Below are 25,015 nucleotides of genomic sequence, written 5' to 3'. Positions count from 1 at the left end.
AGCTTTTAATTTTAATTGTTAGTTGTTATCATATTATTATAAATAACAATTTATACGTTATTTCTCTCGATCTCCATTTTTATGAATGAACATATAACAATTTTTATCAAAATATAGTACCAACCTACTAAAATTGTTATATAATTTATATTACGTTGCTGTTTTCAATGAATTTTATGAATGAAAACGGCATCTCAAGATCGATCTTAGACTTGCGAGCGATTTATTAAGAGGGACCTTACTGTATTAATATACGTATGTAGGTATATTACATATTATTTTATAGAATAAACAGATAAGTTTTAAAATCACTCCCTTCTCTCTCTATTTAGGTACATGGCGGAGTTCAACGCCGTATTCTATAAATTCGAATTGAGAATATATATTATTATAAATATAGATACCACATTTGTGTGTAATAGAACACGTAACCCTCGCGTTCAGCCAAGCGTGTCCCATATGCTGCTTGCCGCTGCATAAATGAAAAATGAATGAAATTAAACGAATTATTTTACAATATTCATATAGTATAAACGAAAAGTGAACAAAAACTTTAGATAGTAAATATAAAACTAACTAAGAGGCCATTGTGGCGAGGGGAACAAAGGTGTGACTGTCACGCAACGGTTGTGGTTTCGATCCCCAATCGAGGGAATAAATTCATTATTAATATTTTTATTTCTTCGCTCTGGCATCAAGGCAAAAAGTCAGGTGTTGAGTTCACTCCTGCCATTTATCACATAATGCCCCGAAAAATTTGGCGTAAAGAGTGGAACGCTGTTTCGTAACACTAGGTTCCCTCTGGTTATCCTGCTGTGTGAGAATACAGGGTGATGCTAAAAAAAAATTTTGCATCTTAATTGATAGTTGACAAGCTTACTCATTACATATATCTATGCAATTATTATTATTGCATCACATATGTAGGTACTAGGTATTATCTCGAGTTCAAGGAAGTTAATAAGAAAATGCTACGTAATGCTGGCGTAGTGGGAAATGTGCAACTGCAGGACATACTATATACTGGTAAGACGTATGTGTCATTTGATAGTGTTTTTAGGGTTCCGTACTACAATAGGGAAAACGAAACCTTTATACCTAGTATAATTTTTTTGTATGGCTGTCGAGATCTCGAGATAGCGTTGAGGTACCTATGACCTAGCAAGCTGAAATTGATATCAAATATTCTACGGTTAATGTAGTCAAAAGATTTTATGCATAGTTTTTGCTGTATTTTATTTGAATATCGCCGCGTTATCATCATTACTTCTGCTTACTGTGAGAAATTACAATATAAATAAAAGAAAAAAAAATGAAAACATGCTTATATATTATAGATAACAGTTATTACAAACTTATAATTGTAGTTCAATGTGCAAACTTAAGATTGTCAACTTTCATAAGTTTTACTTCTGTATTGTCCTAAAATTGATACGGACCCTCGGTGGGCGTTCCGACTCGCACTTGACCGGTATTTTCTACAATACGAAAGTAAATCCAAAATGATTTACAAAACTGAACAAATCTGTGGGAAAGAAAAACGTGTTCAGTAATTTGACACGTCGAGAGAATGAGAGACGATAGCTATGTGCCAGATACAGCCAAGATACAGCTGAAGCTAAAAAAAATAATAATAAATATATGACATGAATCTTATTTCTCTTTCTCTCAACTCTTGTGGAATTACCGAAGAAAGACAGCGCGAAATAACAGAGTACCTCTTGTCTAAATCTACATAGCAACTACATTCCGCGCAACCAGAGCTAGTATGAGAACATGAAAAGGCGTAACTCAACGCCGCGCTAGATTTAACCAGACCGTGATCGCTGAAATATATTAGATTCTAAAACAGCGTCTTAAAATTTAACTACAGGCTGCACTAGAGTACCTAAGTCTAGGTAATACATTCATTATATAAGAATCACGAGACTTTTTCACCTTGAAACCGACACAACTTTGTGAAGACATCAACTCTTTAACCATAAAAAACTGAAAATTACACTAACATTGTATTACAGACAATATAATCGCTCTCAGAGATTTCAATTAAAGTTTAATTGACGTTAAGTTAATACACGTGTAATATTTACTTTGATTTAATGGAAGATAAACGCTAATAGACGTCTCTGAGTAAGACTGACAGAAGAATGTTATATAAATAATGGAAATATAAAGTAACTTGTATAATGACTGCAAAAGTCGATTTAATGGATGGATTAGTATTACATATTATTGTGAGACATTGATTTTTCAAGTGAAAAATTGTCATTTATTTCATAATATGGAATAAAATAAATAACAGATACCCAGACGTTGTGAGTTCGATTCCCACTCGAGGAAATGAAATATTTAATATTTTCATTTCCTCGCTCTGGTAGCGAGGCAAAGCACGGCGTTGAATTCCGTCGGAAAGTGGAGAACGGAAGTGGCCAGTTCTTTGATGAATTCATTTAAGTAGCTCTCGAATCTATCTATCAATAAATATATGTAAGTTACAAAAATTTGCAACACTATCTCGCTCTGGTAACAAGATAATCCAAGGCGTTTAGTTTCGCTACACATTTCGCTATGTCTTGAAAATTAGTCGAAAAAGTGGGAACCGAGTGTCTTAAACAGTTGAAATTAGGTACACTTAGCCTGCCCTGCAATGGAACGGGATAAACCGTGAAACATTTTTTTTTTAAATAACTTTTCTTCTATTTTTGAAAAATAAATTACAAGATTGAGGCCGTCGTGACGCAGCGGCACAGGGATGTGACTGTAACGCGACAGTTGTGGGTTCGATCCCCACTCGAGGAAGTGAAATATTTATTTACGTTTATATTTCCATTTCTTCGCTCTGGTGTCGAGGCCAAGCGCGGCGTTGAGTTCTGCCACTCAACACGCAATGCCTCCAGAATTTGACAGAAAGTGGGGAACGGAGTCTTAACAAGAGGGTCCCTTTACCTACCCTGCTGTGTGCGGGATACAGCGTGAAGCTGAATTTTTTATTTATTTTGAAAAAAATAAACTGTTTATTATCGAACTATATCTATCGAATATCACTTTGCATGCAGTATTATCGATTGTAGTTTCGATTTGGCGTTGATCCAAGAGCGGCCTTTACGTAAAAAAGACCTATGAGGTAACTTATATAGTAAAGTGCTTCTGGCTTAAAAGTAAGTGCCTTATTGTTTTCAATATTTATTTTTCAGTTAACAATGATAATAAATATTTAATATTTCATATTATTTTCATTAAAATGGGTCAGTGATTTTTGGAATTTGAGGACAATTGTGTTATTTGCCTTTTGTAACGGATTTAATTTACAAAAGTATTTTGAAACTATAGTCAAGAAAATATTAGTAGACAAAAACGAGAATCAAACACAACCATTAGGTTTTACTATTGCCTATTACATACTATCTATATATATAAAAGGACTTGTCCTCACTGACTGAGGTAAGACGCACGCACAGCCGTAACCGCTCATGGTAGAAACGTGAAATTTGGACAAAAGTTTACTTTCGTAATCTGGACATCCACTAAGAAGGGATTTTGAAAAATTTTAACCCTAAAGGGGTGAAATAAGAGATGAAAGTGTGCATGGAAATTTGTTTATATCTGCACCGAGTTTTATAAAATTTGAAATTTACTCTTAAAAATATTTAATTGAACATGTGTTTCATAGTATTCTACAATTCACCCCTAAATAAGCAAGCGAAGCTGCGCGCGTCCGCTAGTTACCTATATTTGTACATCTTGTTGACAAGATTAGTTTAAAGCTACAATCAAGAAAGTTTGGCATATTTGTGTTAAATGTAAAGTTACTAAACTCTTTATTTTGAATTAGGTAAACATTAAAAAAGATAAGTAATGCAACTGTAAATACCCATAAAACTCTACACATTTTTTAGCTTAACTTTGTTTCCCGCACATAGCAGGGCAGAGGGAACTTGTGAACCTAGTGTTCAGACACTCCGTTCCCACTAAGTTATTTCCGTTTCCCACTCTCCGCTGAATTCTGGTGACATTGCGTTTTAAGTGGTGGAAATCAACACCACACATTACTAGACCGAGAATATTAAATTTTCCATTCCCTCGAGTGGGAATCGAACCCACAAAGCACGCACGCTGGGCATCTGCGTCAAGGCCCACCTAAACCACGATTCTTGTATAGGTACCTACATAAAATACTTATAACTCCAAACAACTGGAGGTCAGTCTCCCCTAAACTCCCCCCCTCTCTAGATACGCTCTTGTCTTTAAACAGAAACTATAATAATTTGTCACAACAACAATCGACCAAAATTTTCCGAAACACTCCACCGTTTTCCTCAAAAAATATAAAATGTAAAACTGTCATTACCACTTCAGTTATTCACAATGTAATAACCCAGTAAATTATGTATATATATATAATTTATTTATTTTATTTGTTTATCTGTTTGTTCCAAATTAGTACATTTAGTTAGTGTTACCACATTACCTATATAATAAATAATATTGACAAATATTTTTTCCTTGTGGACGTTATAGATTTGGTAGTTTCGTAGTTTCCCATTTTAACAGGTAAACTCATATAATGTTTTAAATTTTTATATAACATTTTTAAATATTAGATATCGTACCCTTTTAATCATGAGGCCAGACGTGGCGCAGTGGCACAAGCGTGTGACTGTAAGCGTGACAGGTTGGGGGTTCGATACCCACTCGAAGAAGTTAAATATTAAATATTTTCATTTCTTCGCGCGGCGATCATTGTCGCCACTCGCAATGCCTCCAGAATTTAGCTGATAGTGGGGAAAGGAAGTGTCTTAATAACACTAGGTTCCCTCTGCCTACCCGACTTTGTGCGTGAAAATGAAAAAATTGAAAAAAATTAATACATATTTTTTTCAATTTTTTCATTTTACCTACGTATGAAACTTCACATATTTTCATTAAATAACAATAGCTTTTTCTAAAGCAGGCTGCCGTTTTTTATAATAACCTAAAATTACACGCAATGCCTCCAGAATCCAGAGATGCGTGAGGAACGCAGTATCTTAACACTAGGCTCCACCTCTCAACCCTGCTACATGCGGGATACATCGGGAAGCTGAAAAAATACGACATCGTTAATGTTTGTTTTAAACAACAAGTGTTTTATTGTGTGTCGAATTGAATTGATCTTAAAGTAGATTTATTTAAAGGATCACATTTTTAATAATTTTTTAACTATAAAATTGAATTGAATAAATCAAAAATCATTTAAAATTAAATGAACAATACCAAATGAAAATATAATTATATTACAATTTTAATCAATTAGTACAAAATAGGTACTTGAAAGATATCACTGAAATAACAATAATAGTAAATTCCTGTATTATTCATTTTACTTTTAACAAACTACTCGAAAGGGGTTTTCTCTATAGATAAATAAATATTCAAGAGATGGTTAAAAAGCAGGCTTAATCATCACTTAGTATTTATGTTTATAGGAAAAGAGCTTAATATCTTATCTCAAACCAAAAACTATCATTCATGGCACAATTGTTAGTGTACACGCTACTGGTTTATATATTTCCATTTCTTCGCTCTAGTGTCGAGGACAAGCGTGGCGTTGAATTCTGCCACTCAATACGCAATGCCTCAAGAATTCGTTAAGTGGAAAACGGAGTTTTTTAACATTAGGTTCCCTCTGCCTCCCTCTGTATGCGGGATACAGCGTTAATTCATATTTTATAAGTATAATTTGAGGAAATGGCCAATTGTGGCAATCGCAGCAGTGCAGTATTTGACCAAACGTGTACACGCAATAGTTGTATGTTTGATTTCAACCACTGATGGGGTAGGTTCTTTATTTTTCTTTTTTTAAATATATGTCAAATTGTAACTTTTAAAAATAACTGAACAAATTAATGGTACCATGTATAATTAATATTCTCAGCTGAATTCTTCTTTTGATAGTTTCATTAAGCCTGCACATAAAATAATAAATTAAACTTTACAATACTGTTGAAACAGCTGAAGAAATATATAATGTGATGTCATGTCTGATGGAAATCTTATCAAGTGATGTGTGTATTAATACTAGTGCTCCGCTCGCGGCTTCGCTTGGACAACACACTTATGGCCGTTTCATACTTGCTATTTTGTTAAAAAATACTAAACTCAAATCAATAAAAATATTTGACATTCTTCGATTTGGTCATATACTTACCTAAAAATTAAAAGATATTTTCTTAAATATATTTTAAAAGGGTACCTATTTCTAGGCAAAAAATACTAAATTTACATTAAAAACTCAGTAGATTCTTCTTGCCAGATATTTCTTTTTTTTTTAACTCAATATTTACGATTCCATAAATGGGCATGGAGCGTAAAAAAAAATCCCAAAAAACGCCAACAAAGGGTACAAAAAAAAACAAAAAGAAAGAAAACACAACACAATCGGTGAATAGCATCTTTTCTTATACATACTATTATAATCATAATAATAATATTTAAAATAATAATATACCTATAATAATAATAATAAGTTGACTAATCAAACTTCGACCACTATAAAAAGGCACCGATGTTTTTCCAAAAAAAAAAGTCATAAACAGGCCGAGTTACAGTGGTCACCACCTAAACTGGTAAAAACACGTTTTCTAAATATCTTACATAATAATATATACGTATTATTATATTCGCCATCTTAATTATTAAACTTAATTAATATTTACAAGGTATTTTTATTTATATTTATTCTTTCTATATCTATATAATAATAATAGTATTTTATGATATTGTTGTCGTATCTATTTAAATATAATATGTCTATTTTCTTTTTTAACTAGTCATTAAATAAACGGACTTTTTTGAATTTTAGCATGAGTGACGTCACCAGCAACGAACAAAAAAAACAAATAATAGAATCGACAAGCCTAGTAATATCTGTAATTTTTTTAACAATAATAATAATATCAATTTTTGTTATGAAATTAGTGAGTAAAAAAATATTAAATTATTTTGAGAAGTTGGAGATTTATTGCATGGTGACACCTTGTAAGTAAACAATAAATATAATTTCAATGAATGAATGAACGAATTAAAAAAATAGTACTCTTTAAAAAACTACATGATTTTGTAAAAGTTGACACTTAAAAGTTACATTTTATTTTCGAAACATAAATATGCATCTTAAAAACAGCAAAAAGGCTTTTTTTCATTTAAAAATCGTTTGTGCGTTCTTCTTCTCTTTTACTTAATTTAAAACTGTGATTTAAAAACAAAAATAACGTTACATAAATAAGAATTTAAAAAGTTTTTTTTTTTATTTCAAAAATAAAAGGTGGCACACCGATGTCTAAATGTTTAAAACTATTAACATTATTGTTTCTTTATTTTAAAATTAAAAAAATCAAATAAATATATTTTATTTATTTTTGCAGAAATGAAGCTGCTACCGCGTCTCTAAACTCGAAACATTTGAGATTCGAATTTCGTACTATCACAATAATCACAACATAATGTGTATATAAAAAAAACATTAATTTGTATGAAACTTATATATGTTTTATAAATGAAATAATATGTCATTTAATCTTCCAAGATGGCGTCACTGTTTTGTATACATTTTTGTTTATTTTCAAAATACATATTTATAATTTTAATTATAAATACATAACATACATTAATATCATATTTTTATCAATACGGCAGGTAAAGAAAACAACTTTTGTCTATACTCTTATATAATATATATATATATGGAAGCATTATTCAGTTACTATATTACAATAATATATCTAATATGAAAAAATTAACGATGCCATCTTGGACTACCATACAGGTAAAGCAAAAAACACATATTATGGCTCAAATAATATTAAAAAAAACTACATAATAAGAAAATAAGCGACGAGTGTATAATTGCCGGAATATTCTTACAAAATCGGTTATATAATGGTTCATTCACTATAAATTTCCATTCACTCGTTTAGGTGCCTATATACAAAGCCTACTCTCGTTTCTGTACAAAAATAAAGTACACACACATTTAGATTGATTTCTTTCTCATATCATATAATTATATTACGTTATATATACAACGGTTTTTTAAAAAAAGTTACTAATTCAAGTTATTGGTGTTACCGTTTTATAGTCACTAATATTTTTACTCTTTCCTATATCTAAGTATATTTTATTTCCACTCATATATATACCAACATGCTAATATTGAGTGGTTGGGTTGATAAATTGACTGTTTTATTGATATTTTGTTTTAAAAAAATTCAAACGTGACAAGGAGAAAATTCTATCTATAGCTACCGTCTAAATTTAATTTTGTCACATTTTGAATGTTTTATATTAAATTATATTTTTCAAAAATATATTAATGAATTATAATAAAAGCCGTAATAAAAATATATATTTTGTCTTAATTTTGACTGAACGAAAAAAATAACAGAAATGGCCGCTCGAAACCAATCAATTAATCAACTTGCACACACCACCAACATACTTGTAATGAATCAAATAAAAGCAAATATAGTAATATTCATATTTTTTAAAATAAACAGTTATACAAAAAAACTATTACAATATTTTTTAAACAGTCGCGCACGTGTAAGAATTTCGATGTCGCTTGACATGAACTTATGACTTAGTGATCAGAGCGCCTAAACAGTAAATGAAAGGCATGGGTTCGAGTCCCGCTATCTTAATTTTTTTACACCATTTCCAAAAACATGCTAAATTCATTTTCCGATTTAAACAGAGATTACTTTATTTGCTCATATATAAAATTCATACATTTCGCTACAAAATTAAATGCACACACACTTATACATTGTAATTATTGTACAGGCACAAATGAAAGTCATGCCTTAAGCATTCTACGATTACATAATATTATATATATAAATATAGTGTAAATTCTATATAACAACACAAAATTTCATAAAGAAGTGAAGTTGTCTAAGTCCCTAAAGCTTCAACATCATTCAACTTTGATAATAATTACCAAAACAACTTTACTGTTACCGAAAATACTATATAAATTGTATTTTAGTTTACATTTTGATTGCACTCCGATAAATATAAAAAGTAGCATATATTTATTTGAATTTAATATTAGTTTCAAATTCATAAAATTTGCTCTTCATTGATAACAAAGACAATATGGTTTTTTTAATTAACTTTAAAATAAAAATGTTCTAAATTCGATAGTATATTTTTACTGTGATTCAGTTCCTCAAGTTTCGTTATATAGAGTTTACACTACAAATATATTTTATATTATAATATATATAAAAATGAGCGAGGATTTCTTCCTACATATGTTCGTAACTAACGTTGACTGTACACGGGATACATTACACGTCGTTTTTTTTAATAAAAATGTCAACCATAAAAATTTTTTTGGCAAACGTTGCTTGACATTCAGCCAAATATTTAAAAACGTTAAGCTATAACTTGATAATTTGAGTTGTTATGCGTAAATTGCATTCAACATATTAAAAAAAAAGTTATCTTTTTTATTTTATGTTGGTCATCCTGGCAAGGTCATCCTATTTCAAAAATAGAATCATGCTATAAAATTGAATAGTAAGTAGTGGGTTCAATTTAAATTATGAAACTCATTTTAGACTTATAAAAGCGTATTTAAAGTAAATAAAATGTCAAAAAGTGAAAACTAAATTAAAAACGTTATTCGAAGTGATTTTTTTAAAATGAACTCAGTGGACTTAAAGATAACAAATGCATTTTCAAACTTATAATTAAACTTGTTATATGAAAAATATATCAGCTTATAAATTGTATTAATATTACAATATATGCATATGTTAGTGATATTTAACTTAATCATTATTTTAATGTCTACTGTCTGTAACTGACAGCACAAAAAAGCGAAAAAAATAATAATAAAATAAATTTAGATTTAAAATTTCTGTAGAAATAAATAAATCGACAGCACAATAACTAACTATAAGAATGATGTAAATATATATTTTAATAAAAAAAAGAATTCAATTCACAGAGTATAAAAAGATACTTATTCACATGTAAAAAGTATCCAGTATATAGTCAGCTTACTATAGGATTTTACAATCCCTATTATAACCCTCCATCTAACTACTCCTCAATAAATATAATTTTTAATTTCCATTGATATTTTAACCATACTACTATTGTAACGGCCGCCATCATTAAAAAATGTCGCTAAAACGCGATCAGAATCGCGAAATTTTGCGTAATTTAACTCCGCAAAACACACCAACTATACATTATGGCTATTATGAAAGATATTTAATCTATTCAATATAAGCATTGTTATGTATAAAATATCAATGATACAATAAAACTGTCAGTGTAAAAGGCAACCGTTGTAGTGGAGATTCGATTATCCGGTTGTCAGTTTTACAGATTCGGGAATATCCGGACTATCAACCTTGTATACGTGATGTTTGATTGAAACACAAATTAAAAACGTGACATTAATATATATTTAATAAAATATATACAAACGTATTTTTCTCTTTATATATATTTTATTTGACTATTTAGGTCCGGTATATTATCTAACCTTTTCTTCCTACATACAATTATCCGGATATTCGTTTATCTGCTTAATCACAATTATTCGTAAGTCCAGATAATCGGTTTTTTACTGTTTATTCAAAATGTGTTATTATGGAAACGTCGAGAAAAAAAATTCAAGATTCAACTTCAATTATGGAAAATTATATATGCAAAACTAATCCACCAATTTTTTGACACTTGACACTAACAGCTGCATAAAAGGAAATCTCGCATCTACAATAAGCTGCCGTCGCGTTCGAAGAAAAAAAAATCGACGTAAACTCCCATATATATAGTACGTTCGACAAGTCACGGCCGTTATAAAGTTAGATTTTCTGAACATTGGCGGAATATTTACTAAGGAAGAAAATAATCAAAAGTAAACGAAATTCTAAAATCAAATGCGCAGCATCTACAGTTAACTTTAGGGGCCACGACTCGTCGACCGTACTATACAACTCTAACAATATAGATAAAAAATAATAATATTATATATTAACGCTATATAATAAATACAGCTAGGTGGTTTCTAAAATTGTTTTTCTGGCCTTGTTTTCTTTAATTAGTATAATAATTTTGAATGACCTAATATTAGTAGGAATCCAAGCTTCCGCTTGCTAACTCTATGTTTCTACTGAACCCCCATCGAAGCACTTTCTAGGGAGCCTTGGGAAAGGGACGATCTGTAAAAAAAAGAACAGCTATTTATATATTTTTGAGCATAACGCTGCATCCTGCGTGGCTAAGCTACGCTACGAAAACTAGTGTTAAGGCTTTTGAGACAAATTTGAAACTACTTTCAGTCGAATTTCTGTCTCTCTCTCAGGGAAAATAATCAAAAAATCAATTGAAAATTTAAAAAGAACAGGCACTATATAGACCAAAGAAAAGAGCGTAAAATAAAAATAAAACAAACCATAACCTATTCAGATAATGGTCTTGACAGACAAACGAAGCCAAAGTAATTCTATAAGGGTTCCATTATTTCCTTTAACTAAAAAAACCGTAAAATAACCACAAACCCCCACCTAATCTGAGTCAGTATCATCATTAACGCTGCACCGCAGCTTGGACAGCGTGCGGCGCGCGGCCGGCGTGCCGTCCTCCTCGTCCGACGAGATCACGATGCGCTGGCGGGGCTTAACGCCGGTCGCGCCGCGCGTCATCCGGCGGGGGGCCCCTGAGCCTCCTGTGTCGGACTCCGCCCCGTCTGTAACCACACCACTTATGTTAGTACTGCATAGTGTTTACACTACGTTCACATAGACCCACTTTACGCCCAATTCAGGAAGTACACACAATAATCTATGTCTAAAAGAAATCTTAATATAATAAATAACAAAAAAATCAACCTTCACTCTCTTTATGTTTGGCCTTAGCCTCTTTCTTGGCCAATTTCTCTTGTTCCTTCTTGTCCATTTTAGCTTGTTTCAGCGCTTTACACTTCTCTATAGTGGGTTTCCCTTCTAATCCCGCCGCGACTAGCAGTTCTACCATTTTGGCTACACGCTCCTTGTTTTTCGTGCATCCTGATGAAAAAAAATATTTAAAAAGTTATAAAAAAATGCATGTTGCAGGTCGTGCAAAGTGGAGTAGGTTGAGTAGGAAGGCAGACCCTGGTAACATACGTCGAGATTAACGCCAGGAGGAAGAAGAACAAATAAAATCAATGCAAGAAATTACGGTATTCTTTTAAGTTAACATATTTAATACTGAAGACATAATATAATCTTCATAAATATCAGATATTTATATCCAAACAAATGTATGATACTATCATTTCACAATCAATAAAATGATTGTCCTATAACATATACACAACTCTTAGATATTACTTTACCACGTGAGCGAAACCGCAGTTAAAAACGACTATAATATAAATAAGAAAAACAACTTATGGGAAAATGATAAGTGGTAAAACAACAACTCAAAAACGAAAGTCTGAAGAAAATTATAACATTGGTAAAATATTTTCAACAAGTTCGTTATACATTGGTTAAAAATGATAAAGTAATATAAACACTAACCTTCAACAAGTTTCTTATAATCAAATCGTATGCCGGCAGCCTTACAGAACTTCTTCATGTCAGTGACCCCCGGCTGCCGAAGCTCGGGGGGCACCGGGGGCCTGCCGCGGCGCCCGCTGCCTGGGCCCCCACCGGCGCCGGGGGCCTTCGGGCTCGTGCTGTTCTTAGAGCCCTTCGGCCGACCAGGCCCTCTTTTGAGGGGCATGTCCTATGGATATGATTATTACATAATAAAGATATATTTTTTTAATGTTTAATATTCACACATAAAAAATTGAAAATGTACAAAATATATTATAGATATTTCTATTCAAACTTTTATATTTCTTTTTCTCTATTTTCTGTTTTCCTCATCAATTTGAGATATTTTATGTTACGTGGAAGGGCCCAACGTCAGAATTCATCTTATGGGGAGAAATATAATAACTCATTCCTCCTCATGGGAATCGGACCCCACAACCACCGCCTTAAATTATACATCTGTACTAATAAAACCTCCTTTAATAAATAAGAAACTTACGTCATCACTTTCTTCTGACCCACTTTCATCAGACCCTGACGAATCATCTGATGATGAAGAGTCCACTGTTGTTACCTACAAATTGATAATTTTATTAGTAAAATATGTTTCGAATTTTTTTTTTTTACATAGCGGGATTTGAACTCGTGGCTCTTGTTGTCCGTGTTAGCGCTCTAACCACTAAGCCATACGTTCTTACCGAATTACGAAAAATTCTTACGCTCTACGCCAGTTAATAGCTTGCTTATGCTATAGGAAGACGATTATTCTTAAAAATAATGAATTGGCATGAGAAAATGCTATTAATTAAAAAAATGAATATTTTTATTATTTCCATATGAATTTGTATTTTACTCTCACATATTTTTTTTGCAGTTGTTCTTTTAATAGATGTGTACTATATGTTTTGAGTAATAACAATTTGTATATTAATTATTGTACACCTTAATAGTAAGATTTCCAATGGATCAATATTCATTATAATATCACATATTTTTCATACTTTTAATGAAATCTTAACTGATTGGTGTCTATACATGAAAGCAAATGTTATTAGAGGCATTTAAAAATGTAATAGAACCCAAAACAATGATTTTAAAAATAGCAGACAGTTTGTCTGTGCACTCTAATCTCAGAAACGGTTAAATCGATTTAATTGCTGTTTTTATTATTGCATTTTTAGTAGAATTTGGTTTTGTGTCAAATGGTTCATAAATCATCAATAAAAGTGTTATGTAAAATACTGTAAAAAAATAGTTTTATTAAATTGAATTGAATGAATGTATAGATATTGTCTTCAAATAGATAATGTTATTAAAACACGTTAGTAATCCAGGTTAGTAAATAAATAATTGTGTAGTAGTCCAAGACTGACCTCATTGGACAACAATCCTACACCACGCTTAACAGCGCCCAGTTTCGCAGCTGCGGCCTTTTGCGCGGCGATATGCGCCGCCTGCGCCGCGAGCCTCTCTCTCTCTGCGTGCGCGTCGTAATAGTTGTGGAGAACGGAGAGAGGTACCGGCACGTCGCCGAAGTACACTTCATTGGGGATGTGGGACGAGTCGAGGCAGTCGTCGCTCCAACGCCTGTGTGAATGAACATAGAGATAGAATAAAGAGAGACAACAGAGAGAAAATTAAAATCACTGTTTTAGGTTGTAAGAAGACAAGGGGGAGGCTTGTTCATAGAGGCTTTGGAACTTCTACAATCTTTCAAAAACAATGAACGATACTTTCCTGAACGGCCGTAATATCCCCGCGGCCCGCCTATGGGAGAGGAGCGGGGAGTGTCGGGGGGCCTCAGCTTTTTTGTGGAGCCTTTGGGACCTTACCTTCTAAACTGTATCCCGGAAAAGTCCTTTCTGAAGGGTCGTATCGCATACTGGTACCCAGGAGCGCGCGGCCTGCCTACGGGGGAGGGACGCGGGGCACCAGGAGGAGGCCCGCGGGGCGCGCCGGGAGCAGAGGCCCGCGGGGGGGTACCTGGAGGCTTGGGCTTGTTCGTGGAGCCTTTGGGCCGGCCGCGTTTTTTTGGCTGTAATTATTTAATTACATTTTATATAATAAAAATGTTTAAATTGCGACGTTATGTTCAAATGCAAATAAGTATTGTGTATAACATGACATACAAATTGTAAATAAGGAAGGTTAACTGTGAATTGTGACAAACAGTACAGGGCGTATTTGCGCAAAACTGTGCAGACTTCATTGCGGGTTTTTTTTACTTTTAAGTCAATCAAAAATTACTTAAACAAAAAAAAAACTAGTACCTCTAATCCCGGCGTTATTTTCCCTGGAGTCATACCAGGTTTGGCACCTTCTGGACTACTGAATGGTTTTCTATCTTCTTCACTGTATATAAAAACATTTCTTTTGGTAAAAGAATATAAATTTCAAGAAATCGTGGGGCAGTGTGGCAGTGTCTGACCGTAAACGCAACGGTTATAGATTTGATGCCCACTTAATAAGTGGAGTGTTAAAACACGTCGTTCTCCCCGCATTATCCATTATTAAGACGTCGAAAGTGTTGAGTTGCAGAACTGCAAATCGAACCCACAACTGCCCCACGCCAGTAAGAAGTTAAAAGTTGAATAACAAACAAAAAAAATTGCAACAGTTCAGTGGCCAAGAATATTTAATTAAGACACTAAGCTCTTATTAAAGAAAAGAAATAAATAATATCTTACATACACATAATCATATACCTTTTGTCTGACGGCGTAACTGATGGATCTTTCTGAAGAACATCTTTGCCAGGTTCTGTCAGTCCTTCGGGTTTTCCCAGTTCTTTAAATAAGATTTCAAAATAAATATACAATATTATAGGTTGAGAACATTTGATTGTGAACACCTAGGTTGTGGATTCAATTCCAACTTTGTTATTTTATATAATATTAGAGGAATTAACTATTGAAAACTTATAATTATTTTAAAAAAAATATATGGTAGCTAAAGGATGCAGACAGACTGAATATCTATACCATTATATTAATTAACATAAAAACACTCTACTTCTACATATAGCTCTATCAAGCTATAATATATAAATAAAAATAAATAAAATAAAAAATAACTGTTATATTACCTGCAGGTTTGTCTGTATCACTACGAATTGCTTGGACATCTTCTGAAAACAAAAGAAACTATATAAAATAATCTCATAAATAACAATTTACACATATTATTGACAGATTTTATCAGTTTCACACGGTATCCCGCATATAGCAGGGTAGGAAGAGGGAACCTAGTGTTAAGACATTAGTTTCTCACACACTGCCTAATTTTAGGCATTCAACGCCGCACTCTATCTACCAGAGCAGATTTTAATTTAAATATATTTACTTGAGTGGGTATCGAATCCAGAATAAAGTAACTTAATTAAAAAAACAACAAAAAATGAACCAAGAACCCAAACTCAACATTAATTTATTCTTATGAGTAAGATATATTTTTAATCAATTATAAGCTTTAGTAGTAGTTTACCTCTGCTAAGAAATAGTATTAAATCTTTATTTAGCTGTAGATTTAATATGAATTAAGTACCAATTAATGTATCTAAGTGTGACAATAACATAAAAGTATATAAAAGAACAAAATAAATTACCTTTAGGCACTTCCGCTGATTTCACGATATCTAGTGGTTTTAAAGTGGCATCTGGAAAATAAACAAAAAATATTACGAAACAAAAGTTAAAAAGAAATCAGGAAATAATATAATTTAATTTCCCAATTTTCCAAATAAAGTTATAATAAGAATCAAATGCAAATAATATTCGGCCTGTATATACTTTTATTTTCAGTTTACGCTGTGTCCATTCCTTGTAGCATTGCGCGAGAGGGAATCGAACCCACATCTTGTTGCGTTTACAGCTCGCAAGTCGCAAGCTTATGCCCGATGCGCTATGACTGGCCTCAATTCAAACTTTTCTTTTCTTTCATTGAAAATTCAGAAATGTTAAAAAGATCCCGAAATTTAAGAAAACAACTCAGTTTTTTAAATTTCGGCAATCTATTAAATAACAAGTGAAACAAAATCAGAGATAGATCACTCTGTTTTTTTTGTAATATACTTTTTATGACTTTCTTAAGTGAAACATAGTGTTAGATAATCCATGAGCTTTCAAACCTACTTTACCGATTGTCATAAATTTTTTTGCCCATATTCTTAGAAACGACATAGGATACTATTTAATAAAAATATTAATATTATTGTATGATAGTCAAAGGGCTATAATAAAAAAATAAGTGTAAGCGAGTAGAGAACGAACACGATTCAAATTTTAATTAAATACATATGTAATTATTAATAAATATATAAATTAAAATCAGCTCCAGGCTATATCCCACGCACAGCAGGGTAGGTAGAGGGAACCTAGTGGTAAGAAACTCCGTTCCCCACTTTCCGCGGAATTCTGGAGACATTGTGTGTTGAGAGGTGGAACTCAATGCCACGCTTTGCCTCGACACTAGAGTGAAGAAAATTGAAATATAAATTTATTATAAATACTTCATATCCTCGAGTGGGGATCGAACCCACAACCAGTCGATTTTACAGTCACACTTTGTGCCCCTGCGCCACGACTGGCCTCAATAATAAACATATATATAATAATTAAAAAAAATGAACTCACCATGAGGTTTCTCTATGACCGGTCGGTGCGCTAAGTCGTCAGGCTTGAATATGTCTGTCTTGATTTTAATTTTAGGCTGATCCAAATCTCCCACCTACAAATAAACTTAGAATTTAAAAAAATAAAATGTTATTGTGGCGTAATAATACGATACACGACTGTAAGCACGATAGTTGTGGGTTCGATCTCCATACGAGGGATTTTTGATGTAGAAATTAATTTCATTTCCATGCTCCATTAAAACAATGTGTGACTTTGAGATCCATGACTTTATTCAGCGTGCAGATTTTTGTAGTTTTTAAAATAATTTATTAAAAAAGAAAGAAATTCGATTATCTGGCCCTCAGTTTTACAACTTGAATCAATAAAGTCATCTCAGAACATATTAGAAAGAAAGAAAAAAAATATATAATTTTTTTATTTAACTTCAACTATCAACCTTCATATAGCACTATATGCAGAGAGAATGCAGTGTTAAGACACTCAGCAGTCCACTTTTTGTTAGAGTTTAGAGCATTGTGTGTTGAATTGAATGACAGAACTTAAGGCCACACTTGGTCTGGCAAAAGCAGTGAAATTAAATAATTTGAATACATTATTTCATTTCACTGCAGGGGAATCCCTGACTAGATATGAACCCACAATAATTATATTTAAAGCCACATCCTCTCGCACTGCACCGCAAGTACTATAAAAATTACCTATACTTATAATAGAACTGTAACTCATTGCTGTCTGTACATAGATGTGAAAATTTATTATTACTAATGTTATAGAAACCAAAACAATCATTTTTATATATTTTGTCTAATCTCAGAAATGACTTAACCAATTGAATGATTCCATTGCTGTTTTGGAAAATTTCCTTAGTGTTTGCTTGATTTTAATTAGTTCAAAAATAAAAAAGTTATGTTGCATAAATCAATATTGCCACAAAATTGTGAATTTGGCTTAAGCTATCAACCTATGGATGTAATTGTCTTTAAAATTATAAGTTCTTGAAGTAGTAATTCAGATGAGAAAATAAATAATTGTAACAAGCATGCAAACTCACAAGCAGGTCACTAGTATCATTATAAACAATTATGACATACCATCATATCATTTTCGGGATGCGGTCTTTTCTGTGTGTCTGTGGGTTCCAATTTAATTTCTGGTTTGAGTTGTTTCACGTCTATAGGTTTTTGAGTATCTAATGGTGGTAGTAGATGTGGTTGGGGTGGCCATGCTGCTTTATGTACACCTACATCACCATATCCTTGCACTGCAATAAATTAAGATATAGTGGTTAAATAATTACAAATTCTTTTAAGAAATTAAAAATATATATATATGCGTAAATATATATATATTTATAGAAAATGCATATAACTTATAAAAACACTTCACGTTAAAACTTTTCGTTATCCACTTTCTGTCAGGTTGACTAGATATTGCATGCACCTTAATACCATATTTTGAATACAATGTTTCCCCGAGTGGGGATCAAACCAATAACCAGTGAGTTCAATGCACCTTGTGCTTTTATTATTATTGAATTGAAAAAGAAGTGCAAATATTTTCAAGCAAATCAGATAGCAAGAAGTGTGTTTAAATAATGTTACAAGATTTTCTTACAATGAATTGGTACATGTGAAGTTAATAAGTGTTTTAATTAAACATGATATTATCACATAAAATATTAGAGCTAAATTAAAATTTCTTATACCAAAGTAACAAACTTATTTTTATTAGTAAGTATCTAAAATCTAACACAAAATTTATATTTATATACATCATACATATATAAATCTTTACATTTAATAATATTTCATTAAATACACAACATAACCTCCACAAATATTGCTATTAAAAAAAATCATAATATTTATTTGTTTACATAATATTAATGGGCATAACACTTGTATACATACCCATATGTGATTGTGCCATATGAAGTTGTGCTTGCGATGGTTGTTGTGGCGGGAAAGTCTGATGATGCGCGTAGTTCTGGTGCGCAGGGGGCGCATATGTCAGGTTTTGAGGAGCGTAGCCCCCCGGGGGCGGAGGCCCATACGCGGCGAACGCGTCCGGAGGTGGATAGTGAGTATTGTACGCACCGGCGTACGGCTGATACGGTATTTGGTGCCCATTATCTACAACAACACATAACAATATCATCACAAAACACTGTATACTTTTCCCGCGAAAAAAATCTCACCATACATACCTATATAATTGAGCGGCAATCCGTTCCCTTGGACAACGCCGTGTCCCGGCTCACCCTCCATCCGTAATCGTTTCTGATTCATGGCCCTTTCCGCCTCATAATTCATCTTGGTCACTAAAACAAGAAATCACTTTCAGTATCACTTCTCTCAGTTGTATCATAACACTTTTCTAACAACAAAATAAGTGCAATTAAGTTGTTTCGTGCTAACTATGACAGACGCCAACCGGACGCTAGTACTAAACACAGGTTATATGTTCGGTAAAAGCAAACATAAGCGTACCTTTGTTGGACACTGATTGTTATTGATTTTAGTTAATAGAATCACTCGAAGCCCTCTTTACGATGTATTGGTTCATAATAAAGCGCAATATTAAGTTCAAATAACTGTTGCATACAATATATGCACTAAATAATCTACTTTAGTGACAGTAAAATTAGAAAAAAACACAAGTGAAGCGGAGTTCGTGTATTTTTTTCCTCTTTCACTTTTTCTTTATGGTAATACTATACTATGTAATATGTACTTGTAATATCTTTATACTATCTTTAAAATGAAACTACGTACTCTGTTGTAAGTTTTATTACATTTACAGTAACATAAATTAAATTGAATAATTTTTATGAATGTAAATTTAACATATTTTTTATTATTAATAAACAAAATATATAACAATTTTTATCTGTGGAATAAAAAAGAATAGACTATAGCATGAGTAAATGTGTTCTGTGTATAGAAAGGTGCAATTGTCAAATCATAAATTGATATATGTAGAGCCCAAATATGAATTTTAAAAAATCTGATAGATCTTTATCGTAATTATCTTTTAGAATAATACTGACTATAACGTGTTTAGTTTTTTTATTTTAACAGTAACATAATCTACAATATCTATTAATTTAATTTGAAAACGTGAAACATTTTTTATCCAAAAATGTTAATATTTTACTTTTTAATTAAAAAATATATAATCAAATTTTATACTCTGTACTTAAAATTTCCATTTTACCCGACTGCGCGATGTAAAGGAGTGTAATGTGATTGTCAGTCTATGTACAAGGAACATGTCTATGTATATATGTGTATTCCTATGTAGCGTTGAGGAGGCCTAACTCCTTGGCCAATTTTAATGATTCTTATGTAAATGTTAATCGATTCGACTTACACTCTATATAGAGTGTAAAATATACTATACAGATATATCTTCTATGGAACATAAATGTTCCTTGGCTGTCACTAAAGACATGACAGTAATGAAAACAATGTTCATGACATATGACATTATGACATGACAGTAATGTTCTGCTTTCTATTTTATGGTTTTTAGGCGTGCCAGTGATGCACATATTATTTCGTCAATTTCTCGTAGAATGGAGAAGACACGATGAAAATTGTAATCGAAACTCAAGATAGCGACAACCAGTCGCCATATTTTCAAAATAAAAAAATAGTGACAAACTATCTCTATTTAAAAATGATTGTTAGGTTCATTTTGTAATTTTTTTACTTTATGTAGTGGGTTAGGATATATAACGGCTTTAAGTTGTTTTAATTACCATTGTCGGTCATTTTCATACTTACTTGCAGTATACCTTTCGATGTACTTCTGTATTTCTATTTGCTTTAATTGCATGATGAGCTTACTGTTAGTGGACTGGCTTACATCAACGGAGACGCACTGGTACATTACTCTTAGGGACCTTGTGGAGGATGGGACTGATAAGAATCACTACGACCAAGCTTTCCATATTGAATTTTTAATTAATAGTATTTCCCTTGAAATCATTCTGGGTATTTTTTTGTGTGGGCGATAAATAATTCAAATTCAAATTTATTGCTTTTATTCAAAAACTAATGGCGCCCCCCCATTATCAAAGCCACGGTGCCCCCATATACATATCTAAATCTGGCCCTATTTTCACTTATTTTTTTCTGTTCGTAATTGGAAATCTATATGCCCATTGACGATTCGTTTATTTCCAATAGTGACGTTGTAGAAACATCGTCCTTCGTCAAATGGAAAGTTTTCTGGTATATATTTTGTTAGAATCTTTACCATTTCAAAGCGGTAGTAACCCTGTAATATAACAACAACAACAGGTAAAGGTAAAGTCCGCAACTGAAAATAATCTTTTTTTTGTTGTTACTTTCGAAACCTTAATTTTGCATTTTGTTTTATTTTCATAGTTTTTTTTAGACATATTTTCTTTAATCCTCGAGGAAGCTCTTGATATTTTTGTCCTCTTAGCAGAAAATAGACTGTAGTAGATTTTAAAGAATGTAACACCTACCGGACCGCAATGTGCAGCTTAATTGCAATCTCTCCTTAACAAAAATTAGCAAAAATAAATATTAAGGATCTAAAAGTAAAAGCCACTATCTCAGTATAAGTTGCTAAAAAATCATAGGAAATTTAGGTTTAGTATTCGAATGTCATTGCAGCTTAACTGCAATCGGATGTTTGTGAATTTCGTTTTATTTTTATTAAAATAATTTTGACTTCCACGCTCAGATATAACAAATTAATTTGTTAAATTTTGCTGCTGAAAACTACATGTGAATATGGAAAGCGGAGTGCGTTGATACTAGGTTCTGGGCAAAGAGAACCATTGGGTAAGGGATATAATGGTCACCTAAATTTAAAAGAAGGTGGTAGCAGCTAGTACCTACTAAATAATTATTTAAGATCTTACTGGTTTCACTGGACACGCAAACAACGGATATTGGCGTTCTGCAGCTGGCACATAATAATAACCTGACAATGTACTGGCTCCAAACATGTTCGTTGTCTGCATTAAATCACAAGTGGTATAATGGAATTCTACAAAACTGCGCTTGTAAGCATTTGTCAGGAGTTGATAAAAATAATAGCTATGCTAAAATAATAGTGTCAAATTAAAAATTATATAATTATATTAATAATATAGTAGTCCTCGTTGCTTAATTTGTATTGCTGTGAAATAAGAACCAAGTTAAATGTAAAGTTAATGCGGTGTTCTAGAAGAACCGAACGAAAGGTGCACCTTGAATATTGAAAGTAGGGATTATATATAGCTTATAATTTTATAAGGATAATGACACGCGCCAACGTTTTCAGCCAAGTTTGAAAGCTGAAAACGTATATTTTAAACGAATCATACCAAGCTACTTTCGGATCCTTCATAACTCGTAAATTAATTTTTCTACATGAAATCAAAAATCTCACCGTCATTTCGTTAGTGGCTTGTTTCTTTAATATAAAAGATAAGTTCATATAATGTACGGGATCAGAGCGACTGATACGTCTTGCTTTAAATCGTATATTGGCCAAATATTCTGGATTACTATATGTAACCTGGGGGCGTTCTAAGCTGAAATAGTATACCTGCGAAGAAAACATATCTTATAATATTTGAGAATAGTTTAAATTACACAGTGACGTAGCTAGGGTATTTGCTGCCTGGTGCGGCTTAGGTTACTTGATGCCCTTTAAAATAGTCTAAGGTCTAAAAAGTTCCTTTTGATGCCCGGTGCGGCTTAGGGGAGCTGATGCCCCTTTCCGTTTGATGCCCGGTGTGGCTTAGGGAACTTGATGCCCTTTAAAATAGTCTAAGGTCTAAAAAGAAAAAAAAAACAAAGTGTCTTCTACTCTAACATAGACCAAGTGTCAGACACTACAACGTGACATTAGCTACCTTTAAATACAAATAATTTTGATGCCCAGTGCGACCGCACTGCTCGCACCCCTCTAGCTACGCCACTGAAATTACATCATTACTTACTCAAATAAGAAAAGGCTACAATTTGTTATGGATTTACAATATTAACTTACTCTTTAAGAGATTAAAATTATAGATCCTAGTAACTCCTAATTGTTCTAATATTTTATAAAAATTCTATTGAAGTAATAAAATAATAACTTCCTTTTTTTGTTAAATTTAAGGCCTAGCTGGGTGTACAGTGCAGAAGACTTAGTTGATGATAAAAAAGACAAGCAATCTCAATTGCATCGTCTCTCAGACCACGAATCGCCGTCCCCTCTATTCCCCAAACTACTTACTATACAGGGTGGAATTGTCAGCACCACTTTAAATGAAACCACAGTTTTAACTACTCTATAAAAGTCTTATAATTCGGAAAAAAATAATTCCCAAAAATGTAAAAGTTATTTTTTCAAACAAAATAAATAATAAAATTATCGTTTTAAAATAAAACGCCATTTGTAAAATATAACAAAGACACGCACACACTTACCTGTCAAATCGGAAACGTCGCACACGTATGTGTGCGTCACAACAAATACAGGTATGGATAAAAATCGTGAAATGAAAAAGAAAATCCTACGTCCAAACTGTTGAGGTACCTTGATTAATTTCTTAGATGTGGGTTTGAAATATATTACCCTATATGCAGTTTCAATAAAAGAAGCGCTGTCTCTTCCAGCCTGTATAAGACATATTGTAAGTACCGCATACCCGCATCTCTGAACACAGGTGCAGTGGATTACCTCAAAACAATTGATGATTAATGAGAAAATTATTCTTGAAAATATAGGAAAACAGTTACTTCGTATTTCCATCCTCTATCCGTTAGATAGCATTAATAATTAGATTTTATCTAATGACACTTTATCCGTAACCGGTGAAGCTGGCCCTAAAGTTTTATAAAAAATCTAACTAACCCTTTTCCTACAATACGCAGTATTCATAACCGCTATAACGTATATAAATACAGCAGCGAGCACGTAAGCTGACACAAATCTGAACGACATGTTAGTATTATCTCACGTAACACTGGAACTACTAAATACTTATTATACTGTTCAGCATACATTTATATACTATTTTATTATTGCGACTTACAGATTTTGTGAGATTACAGTGTGAAGTTAGTTAGAGTTAGAATTGGTTGAAATTATATTAGATTATAGTCATTTATCATTCTTTTTATCTACACGTATAATAAAATTGTAATAAAATTGTACTAGTTGATTGTAATTGGTACATGGAATATATGTGACAAAGAAACTTTTATTGGGGACAATTATAGTTGTAATAAAACCTAAAACATTGATTTACGTCTTTTCTCTTAGGAATGTCTGTCTGTCGGTTTGTCTGTTTGTCTGTGCGTTTATGTGCATGCTAATGTCAGAAACGGCTTGATCGATTTAACTACTGCTGTTTTTTTCACTACTGTGGTTTGGCAAACTTCTCTAAAGATTTAGTTTATTTTATTTCAATTCGGTTCATAAATTAAAATGTTATCGGTTCGGTTCGGTTCTTTATTTATGGCGCTTCGAGCGTGCCAGTTAAAATGTTATAATAATATAAATTATTTTCGTCAGTGAATTTACTAAAATATGACCAGTTTTTTTTAAATTTTATGTAGGTAACCAATATCTTTACGTAGTCTCAACTGTTCAATATCTTATTATCTTAAAATTAAATTATAATGTTATTAGAACACCAATGTAAATAAAATTAGCAATACTCGTGTATTAATATGTACTTGAATTAGTCCATATGTATTGAATATAAATTCAATATTTTTTCAGTGATACTCAAGCTAAAAAATAATAAGACAAATTACAGACTTATACAGGGGGGAAGTG

General features: G+C 32.2%; 2 protein-coding genes across 3 annotated transcripts; both read right to left on the bottom strand.

Annotated features, from left to right (window-relative positions):
- Positions 1–6,416: 6,416 nt before the first annotated feature.
- On the bottom strand, positions 6,417–19,898 carry LOC146540284 (uncharacterized). 2 transcript variants are annotated; one of them, XM_085198501.1, is made up of 16 exons: positions 19,708–19,898; positions 19,425–19,538; positions 19,129–19,350; positions 18,310–18,479; positions 17,216–17,309; positions 16,189–16,239; positions 15,670–15,711; positions 15,290–15,371; positions 14,855–14,936; positions 14,417–14,619; positions 13,958–14,171; positions 13,084–13,158; positions 12,564–12,771; positions 11,889–12,065; positions 11,565–11,746; positions 6,417–11,219 (listed from the first exon to the last, which is right to left on the bottom strand). In XM_085198501.1, the coding sequence occupies exons 2-15, from the start codon at positions 19,528–19,530 to the stop codon at positions 11,565–11,567; spliced, it is 1,908 nt and encodes a 635-aa protein (XP_085054627.1). In that variant the 5' UTR covers positions 19,531–19,538; positions 19,708–19,898; the 3' UTR covers positions 6,417–11,219. The 2 variants fall into 2 exon arrangements, with proteins under 2 accessions (XP_085054627.1, XP_085054635.1); XM_085198509.1 differs by having other exon boundaries at positions 15,670–15,708.
- A 1,187-nt stretch (positions 19,899–21,085) lies between these two features.
- LOC146540283 (uncharacterized) lies at positions 21,086–24,305 on the bottom strand. Its single transcript, XM_085204011.1, has 4 exons — positions 24,086–24,305; positions 22,631–22,789; positions 22,119–22,301; positions 21,086–21,502 (listed from the first exon to the last, which is right to left on the bottom strand). Exons 1-4 carry the CDS (start codon positions 24,173–24,175, stop codon positions 21,344–21,346), a joined length of 591 nt encoding a protein of 196 aa, XP_085060137.1. The 5' UTR covers positions 24,176–24,305; the 3' UTR covers positions 21,086–21,343.
- Positions 24,306–25,015: the final 710 nt, after the last annotated feature.

This window comes from Heliconius melpomene, chromosome 2 (genome assembly GCF_056956725.1).
Source record: "Heliconius melpomene rosina isolate 202511_hmr_F chromosome 2, ASM5695672v1, whole genome shotgun sequence".
In the NCBI taxonomy this organism is placed as follows: domain Eukaryota; kingdom Metazoa; phylum Arthropoda; class Insecta; order Lepidoptera; family Nymphalidae; genus Heliconius; species Heliconius melpomene.
Note: the sequence above shows the minus strand (reverse complement) of the source record. Positions and strands in the feature narration are given on the sequence as shown.

Bases quoted from the DNA above. Each gene is read 5' to 3' on its own strand.
- LOC146540284 (XM_085198501.1), bottom strand. From the start codon at position 19,530: ATGAATTATGAGGCGGAAAGGGCCATGAATCAGAAACGATTACGGATG. The intron at 16,240-17,215 runs GTGAGTTCATTT...TTTATTTTCCAG, and splicing joins GGTCATAGAGAAACCTCATG to ATGCCACTTTAAAACCACTA. The intron at 15,372-15,669 runs GTAATATAACAG...TCTTATTTAAAG, and splicing joins TGATACAGACAAACCTGCAG to AACTGGGAAAACCCGAAGGA.
- LOC146540283 (XM_085204011.1), bottom strand. From the start codon at position 24,175: ATGTCGTTCAGATTTGTGTCAGCTTACGTGCTCGCTGCTGTATTTATA. The intron at 22,302-22,630 runs GTGAGATTTTTG...CTATTATTTTAG, and splicing joins AAGCCACTAACGAAATGACG to CATAGCTATTATTTTTATCA. The intron at 21,503-22,118 runs GTAAGATCTTAA...GTTATATTACAG, and splicing joins TTGCGTGTCCAGTGAAACCA to GGTTACTACCGCTTTGAAAT.